Here is an 8,201-nt window from a genome sequence, read left to right on the forward strand (position 1 = left end):
TATCCAAAGGTGATGAATCGGTTGATAGAACTTTTATGACTATATATGTATACATGATATATAACTAATATTTAAACGACCTTTGGACAGATAACCATTACCCTAAACCCACATCCAAACAAGGAAAAGGAATTAAAGCGAGTTAGCCTTCCTAAGTCCTTTAAGCATTACTTATATAATTATACATATAGAGGCATGCATTTAACAAAACAAGAGTATAAAAATAAATTTTGTTAAAACCTTTGGAAAATTTATAAATACGAAATTATGACATGATGTCAGTTTATAAAACAAGTTTTGAAAATCTTTAGTTGGATAAAAACAGTTTAACATGCAGAAATCTATTTGCTAGCCAGTTATTAATCACATGAGATTGATCTAAGAACTTACTAGTTCAACTTGTATTCCCCCCCCCCTATAAAAGCATTTAAAAATGTTGGTTAAGGGGTATGAACTCACCTGACGTGGGTGATTCGGATGAACGGATGATATAGGATGCTAAGTGTCAAGTGAGGACTTGACCACACACGCGAATCCTATTTAACATGTTTTACACATATATGAATATATATATATATATATATATATATATATATATATATATATATATATAGGGTATATAACCACTAATAGACACATGGATACACTTTAGGGACATGAGAACACTTAGAAATGAGTGTCACAAACACTCATTGAAGTCCTTAAATGAGTGTGGGGCATTAGATTTGAGTGTAAGGCCACCAAACTCAACCTTTGTGAGTGTGCGGCCAGGCCTGTGTGTGGCCAGAGTGTGCGGCCAGGCCTGTGTGCGGCCGTACACTCCCACCTAAATGTGCCCAAATCAATTTTCCACGACTTGGGGATGATCCTAAGAAGGTGTTTTGGGTCGTTGCTATGCTTAAAGGAGTGTTTAGGTCCATTTTATGGCCAAAGAGGTGTGTGCGGTCACACATGATGTGTGTGCGGCCGTACACCTTCAAAGGGTGAAGAACACAAAGAACACTATGAGTTTTAGGCTTAGATTCAGGTGTCTTACCAATATAACAAGCTAAATGGAGGAGTACTTCACGTTTTTTAGGCCTTTAGAGTGTTCTTGGGTGAAGATTCTAGAGAGAGAAAGTTCTAGCTTTGAAGGAGTGGGAGAAAGGGGTGTAAGGTTGGCTAAGTGTTCAATATGTAGGGTCGAGTGTGAGGTCGGAAGGTGTGTGTGGCTGGGTGGCCGCACACACCTTCTTTGGTGTGTTTGGCCCGATTTTGTGATGCTACCCACTTTCTAACCCTTCTTAAGACTCATATCTAGGTTAGACTAAGCTTAGAATGCTCATATAGACCCACATTTTCGTTAAATGATAGCAAAACGAAGGTTGACACTCGGCTGAGTTGAATAGTTGGACTTTACAAGACAAGGATTTTCGGGTTGTTACAGTTACACCATGTGTACCCTTACCTCTACGCCATGCGTAGAGGCTTTACAGAAAACACGAAGATAATCCACTACGCGTTGCGTACTTAGATTTAGCAGGGCGTACTCGATTCACTACTAGAAAATGATCGACAAATCATAAAGACTTAACATCCAACTTTTAGTTCTAAACTAAATGAATGTCCAAAATCGTAAAGTTCTTGAGTTTATTCCTTTGAATGGCTTAATGAACCCTAAAACCAAACTATGGCTTCTTAACATCCTTTAAATTACCCATATACATGCATGGACGAAAGGTTGCAACCAATATCCCATCTTTATGACATAATAATCTTGGAAACACTAAGAAATGACCATCTAAAGCTCTGGAGTAGCTTTTACTCACAAGAACCAAATCATGGGGCCAAAAGTTTAAAATAAAAAAATAAAAATAAAAATATAAAAAAAAAAAAAAAAAAAAAAAAAAAAAAAAAAAAAACTCTAACCTAGATCTAACACATAGAAACATAAATGTGAGAGCTTTATACCTCTAAAGGTTGGCAAATGAAATGAAAAAATTGGATCTACAAGCTCCAAGACCACAAATCACCAATGTTGAGCTTTTTCTTCTCCTACAATGCACCAAGAACACTCTAAAGATCCTAAACAAGCTCTCAAAGATTATGGTTTCAAAATAACATAATGAAGGAGTGGAGGTTGGAGGTGAGGGAGGCCTCAAATACTTAAGGCCCATTAAATAAGGCCCAAACCCTAAAAATTAGGGTTTAGGATTTGTGTGAGTACGTCATGTGTACATTTCGTGTATGCCCAATCTACTCAAAAGAGCCCCACCACCTTTTAATGAATTACGCTCAACGTACTCACGAAGTACGCCACGCATAAGGACTGAAATTGCAAACATTTTATATTTTAAGCCATAATGAAAATACATGGGAACACGGGTGTTACAACTCTCCCACACTTGAATCAAAATTTGTTCTCGAAGTTCGTTGTTGAAAACAACTCTGGGTAATGCTCTATCATTTCATCCCCAGACTCCCACATCCACTCAGATCCTTTTTTATGCTGCCATTACACAAGGTTCACCAGTTTGTTGTGCAGAGTCTTTGCATTCCTGCCGAGAATTACAATTGGTCTCTCTACATAGTTTAGGCGATCATCAACCTGAATTTTATCCAAAGGAATCACCTCAGAATCATCGGCCAAACACTTATGCAACTGAGAGACATGGAAAATGGTGTGGATTTGACTGAGCTCATCAGGCAACTCCAACTTATATGCAACCTTGCCCCCGGAGGCAATAATCCTGAAGGGACCGATAAACCGACGGTCTAGCTTGCCCCGCTTCTGAAACCGAATGACACGCTTCCAAGGTGACACCTTCAGCAACACTAAATCCCCCACTTGGAACTAAATATCCGATTATCGATGGTATGCATAACTCTTCTATCAACTTTGCGCGATTCGAAACCTATCACGCACCTGTTATATCAACTCAATAGACTTGAGCACTACTTCAGTACTCCCCATGACTTGATGCCCAACTTTCCCCAACAAACCGAGGGCCTACATTTCCTTCCGTACAACATTTAGAAAGGTGGTCAATCAATACTAGCATGATAGTTGTTGTACGAGAACTCGGCCAATAGAAGATAAGTATCCCAACTCCCGCTAAAATCAAGCACACACGCCCTGAGCATATCATCGTCCGCTCACTCCATCCATTGGTCGGAGGTGATATGGTCTACTAAAATGGACCTGAATGCCCAATTCCTCATAAAACGTCCTCTAAAACTTGGAGATGAAACAAACATCTCGATTTGAAACCACCCAAACTGGCACTCCGTGTCGAACCACCACATCCCTAATGTAAAAGTCAGCAAGTCTCTCAGCAGATATACTCGCAGTGATCGGTATAAAATGAACACTCTTAGTCATTCTATCGACAATGACCCAGATAGAATCCACTCCATGTGTCGTCCTCGACAACTTCGTGATAAAATTCATGTTGACCTCTTCCCATTTTCACATGGGAATAGGCAAAAGTTGCATCTTACCGTAAGGTCTCTGATGTTTGGCATTGACTTTCTGACAAGTCAAACACCACTCCACAAAGCATGTTATCTCCCTCTTTATACAGAACCACCAATAGCTCAACTTAAGACCCCTATATATTTTCATGTCCTCAGGGTGGATTGAGAACTTCGACTTATGAGCCTCTTTTAGCACTATCTACCTAACCCCACCAATAATCGGGACCAAAAGCCTACCACATTGGATCAACAAGCCCCGACTATATCTGATGAACAATGGAATCTTCCCCCTGATTCACTCTGCTTCCAATTCTCCTTTTCTAATCCTTCCACCTAAACCTTCCACCTAAACCTTCTTGATCATATATAAAAGGGGAGAAACAATAACCATAAGCATAAGCAATCACATGTCCTCTCTGCGTGAGGACAACTCCTAAACCCAAGATCAACGCATCATAATAATCTACAAAACAACATATAAGTTGGCCGGGTACAATGACCCTTTAGTTTATCCATTTATTATAATCTAAAGACAAAAGGCTTCCAATGCCTCTCAAGTTGCTATCTTCCTCAGACAATTCCCACAAAGGATTCTTCTTATTAATACCAAACTTCCAACAATAAAAACATTCAATTTGGTTTATCATTTTACCCATCATGCCATGTTACATTAACAATATGACAATACAAAAAAAAAAAAATCTTCTATCCACTTCTGTTTTTGCTTGGTTCCTAACACAGGATCCTCTCCTACTTCGGGTTCAACTTCAAGGAAGCACTACAAAAACAACAAACATTTATTCCAAAACTGACAACAATTCTCTCTGAAAAAACACCACAAATAAGTCGACAACATTAAGATAATACCTATTGATGCAGTAACGTTTTCCGGTAGGCGGAGGACCATCGTCGAAGACATGACCAAGATGAGCATCACAAGCTGCACATAAAACTTCCTGTCGAGGCATGAAAATGATCGACAAATCCAACTTCGACTTCACGTTGCTTCCAATTGGTTCATAATACGAAGGCCAACCAGTTCCACTATCGAACTTCGTCGATGACCTTCAATCAAACCCACAAATTCCTTTCAATTTTCAAATTCAAACAAAACAAGAATGAAGAATCTTTATTCGTTTATGGTTTGCTACTTTGCTATTTGTTCTCAACTTACTCAAATAATGGAGTGTCACAGCAGATGCAATGGTAAATCCCAGCGGTTTTCGTGTTCCAGTATTCCCTGAAACATAAAGTCGTCAAAACTTCGAAAATTGTTGTCTCCGTGAATCGTTAATGGAAGAAATTGAGTTATGAATACCCAGAGAAGGCTCTTTCTGTTCCCTTTTGTCGAGTTACGTAAAACTGTTCTCCAGTAAGCTTCTTCTTCCATTCTTGATCGCTAACAGATTTGAAATCCATGTTTCCTGTCTCTGCAATTGATCAAAAAGTGAATCTGTTTATGAAAATTGAAGAATCGGGTGGCTTAATTCTATAATATAAAAACCTAAGAGACCTTGAGGTGAGGTGTCTGGTTTCTGAGATGATGAAGATGAAGAACCCATAGAGCGAATCGATGAAGAAAATCTGGTTGTGGGTTTGCTTAATTGAAACTGATTAGATGATTTGAGATGTGAATTGAATTGGGGTTTTGATGAAATGAGAAGTTGGAGTCTGAAATTGCTGGGAGTCAAGAAATGGGAAGCCATTAAAGTCAAACTCTTAACAAAGAAGAATACACAATCTTTTTTTCTGGGCCTTTGATGAAATGTGAATATTAGTTTGATGATGTGGAGATGAAATTGACAAATGGCATAATTCTCACCATGTATTTTGTGGATCGGCCCATTTTAAGTTCTTCATGACAATATGGGTAATATTAAAGTTTAATGTAAAGTAATACTCGTAAAAATCTTGATACGATCATATTTCATTTGCAATTACATAATATTAGTCTTTAAAAATATTTAGACAAAATCTTTAACCATTTGTCAAGTAATAGCAAAAAAACTAAGGAAACAACCCAAATAATCATTAAAATCATAGGACCTTTAAAGTCCAATTTCAACTTAATAGCGATTTTGCATCTTTTGAAACTTCATATATTGCTCACTAGGTGTGAGACCCATGTATTATATGGGTTTAATTAAAAAAAATAAATATAAAATTTTAATAATTTGAATAGTTTGAATTTATAAGAAAAAAAAGAAAATTTTTGAATTATTAAAATTAATAAGACTTTAATATATTGAATACATTACATATATAAATAATTTCTAATAAATACTTTACATATATATTACCTTACATATTAAATGTGGAATTTTTTAATTTAATAAAATGAAAAATACAATAAAATGACAAGTGGAAAATAGAATATTTAAAAATTCTAGAAAATGCCATGTGTCCAAATGAATGATAAGAGGACATGTGGCAAAAAAACCTTCATTTATTATAGTAGATATGATATAAGTTATATTCTTTAAAAATATTACAAAGATTAAAGGTCAACAAATAATGATTACAAATTATTATATATATAAAAAAAATATTATATACAAATCAACTCCATTGTACAAACTTTAATCTTTGGAATTTTCCACCTTAAATCCTATTTTAGTTTTTTTTTTTTTTTGCCTTCTTGATCTAGCATAGTATTTATCTAATATTTTCATTTATTTTGTTGCATCATTAGTAAAATAATCTTTGGGTGTTACATTACGAAATATGTAGAAACTAGAAAGTGTCAATAAAAATAGAATCTAAATTACTCTAAAAATTACATAAAATTAAAAGTTCAAACTTCTAGACCTATTATTGGCTATCAAAAACACTAAGAAGCTAAACACAAATCTTTCCATACAAAGACTCAAAAAAAAAAAAAAAAAGCACTATCAATCTTCATTTCTTGCAACAATCTTGTATTTCCCTGATCCTTGTTGCTGCAATCAAATCAATATCCAATAACATGTCACAACATATCATTACAAATAATCAAATCTACTAAAGAAATTGTCGGTTTATTACCTTGATCCACAAATCACTATGGCTTTTACAGAATCCAGCAACAATGGCGCCTTTGTTTCTCCCTTCCTTATACTCAATACACAGATCTTCTTTCAATCCACAAGTCACGTGAAAACTCAAACCACAGTTTTCCTCAGAGCAATCGATGGCACACCCATGTCTTTTCCTGCAAATATAACACTTCTTTCCCCATCTTCTTAATGGAACTTTTGAACAATCAATCCCTTCTCGACCTTCTGGGTCATGAAAAAACACTTCGGGAATGAACAATGCACACACAATATGAGCCCAGAGGCCATTATTGGTTGGCTTCAAAGCTCCGCCATTGAAGGGACAAAGGCAACAAGATGAATCCTTGTTTTTATCAGTGATTTGGCATTGAGAACAAAACCAATCGCCTTCAGGAACACCATTAATGAGGGGATTACCATAGCAAGTGGTGTGAACCATTAGATCACAACCATCGCAAAAGACGATCGGATCTGATGGATCTCCGTCTGTGCTTTGACATACAGCACATAGAATCCCATCTTCATCTTCCTCTTCTTCTTCTTCTCCCTTTTTCACTCTAATATCATCAATTTCTTCGACTTTCTTTGAAACATTTACAGTGACAGAAGCGATGTCTTCTTCCAATATCGGGTTATACTCGAGATTGAGATCAAACGGAGAACTGGGTTTCGGGGGAAGAAAATCCGGGTGAACGGCACAGATTCGTTTTTTGGCGGGTAAACAGTAGGTGGCGGCGGAGGCGGAGATGACGGCATCAGGACTGGTAAGAAACGACGGTGGGTCTCTGGATTCTCTTCTCTTTTTCGCCGGAAGGCTTGAAGAAATCAGCTTGTTCGATTCTTGATGATTAATTGGGTTTTCTGGGTGTATTGCCCTGAATCTTTTGTGAGGTGGCAAGCTATGAAACTTGTTCTCCATTGTTGTTGGGATTGAAATTGAATCAAAGGGAAAGAGATTGATGGAGATTGAAAGAATAGTGAAATGAGTTTTTTCTTTAAAGGAATGATTTGAAGAAAGAAACCCGGGAAGAAGATAAAAGAACATATTTGGGGGAAATTTGAAACCCGCGGGAAGGCAAAAGAAAGATTTCATTTAAATTTTGACTAATTGCAAATTCAAGTTTTAAGTCAAATTTGAATGCTCCAGAATTTTCACCTGAAATATGCAGTTTTTCCCACTTAATTTTTCGTATTTTTTGTTATGATGTTGTAAAAATTTAATATTTCAGTTAACAATAAGATATTTATACGGTTAAATTCATCCAAAAATTTTGTTGAGTTGCGACAACTTTTATAAAATAAATAATCACAAACGTTATCATTTTTTAGGGTGGTTTGAGTTTTGGTAGCATTTTAATGATACAACTTCAAATTTGGTCAGTGGGTTTGTCAATTTTGGGGTTTAAGACTTTTTAAGTAGCTAAACTTCAAATTTTGCATAAAACGTCTCTATAAACATGTTTCATTATGATTTTTCTTTTAATCTCCATCAAAATTTAGACGTTGGTGCCTTCATGTGCCTCTAGCATGAGGGCAATTTAACTTTTTCTTTTCTAATCTCTCTCTTACTTTACATATATATTTAGGCTAAACAATATAAATTTGAGTAGATATTTAGAGCGTTGATATGGCATGTTAGTCATGCGTGAACACCATTTACAGGTGTCTCGTAGGTATGATGTGGCGTAAGCCATGGTTATGAGCGTAGAC

At 36.2% G+C, this 8,201-nt stretch overlaps 2 protein-coding genes across 2 annotated transcripts; both read right to left on the reverse strand.

Moving 5' to 3' along the window:
* Nucleotides 1-4,034: 4,034 nt before the first annotated feature.
* Nucleotides 4,035-5,214, reverse strand: MSRB1 (methionine sulfoxide reductase B 1). Its single transcript, XM_078965477.1, has 5 exons — nucleotides 4,970-5,214; nucleotides 4,775-4,886; nucleotides 4,631-4,696; nucleotides 4,324-4,521; nucleotides 4,035-4,234 (listed from the first exon to the last, which is right to left on the reverse strand). The coding sequence occupies exons 1-5, from the start codon at nucleotides 5,160-5,162 to the stop codon at nucleotides 4,207-4,209; spliced, it is 597 nt and encodes a 198-aa protein (XP_078821603.1). The 5' UTR covers nucleotides 5,163-5,214; the 3' UTR covers nucleotides 4,035-4,206.
* A 983-nt stretch (nucleotides 5,215-6,197) lies between these two features.
* On the reverse strand, nucleotides 6,198-7,501 carry LOC145005371 (RING/FYVE/PHD zinc finger superfamily protein). Its single transcript, XM_078964450.1, has 2 exons — nucleotides 6,481-7,501; nucleotides 6,198-6,395 (listed from the first exon to the last, which is right to left on the reverse strand). The coding sequence occupies exons 1-2, from the start codon at nucleotides 7,408-7,410 to the stop codon at nucleotides 6,348-6,350; spliced, it is 978 nt and encodes a 325-aa protein (XP_078820576.1). The 5' UTR covers nucleotides 7,411-7,501; the 3' UTR covers nucleotides 6,198-6,347.
* Between the last annotated feature and the right edge of the window lie 700 nt (nucleotides 7,502-8,201).

The sequence above is a fragment of the Lactuca saligna genome, chromosome 7 (assembly GCF_052625555.1).
Source record: "Lactuca saligna cultivar CGN05327 chromosome 7, ASM5262555v1, whole genome shotgun sequence".
NCBI lineage: Eukaryota > Viridiplantae > Streptophyta > Magnoliopsida > Asterales > Asteraceae > Lactuca > Lactuca saligna.

Coding starts and splice junctions, on each gene's coding strand:
- LOC145005371 (XM_078964450.1), bottom strand. CDS start 7,410: ATGGAGAACAAGTTTCATAGCTTGCCACCTCACAAAAGATTCAGGGCA. Junction 6,396..6,480: donor ATAGTGATTTGTGGATCAAG/GTAATAAACCGA, acceptor ATTTGATTGCAG/CAACAAGGATCAGGGAAATA.
- MSRB1 (XM_078965477.1), bottom strand. CDS start 5,162: ATGGCTTCCCATTTCTTGACTCCCAGCAATTTCAGACTCCAACTTCTC. Junction 4,697..4,774: donor ACAGAAAGAGCCTTCTCTGG/GTATTCATAACT, acceptor TTTATGTTTCAG/GGAATACTGGAACACGAAAA. Junction 4,235..4,323: donor AAACGTTACTGCATCAATAG/GTATTATCTTAA, acceptor TTGTTTTTGTAG/TGCTTCCTTGAAGTTGAACC.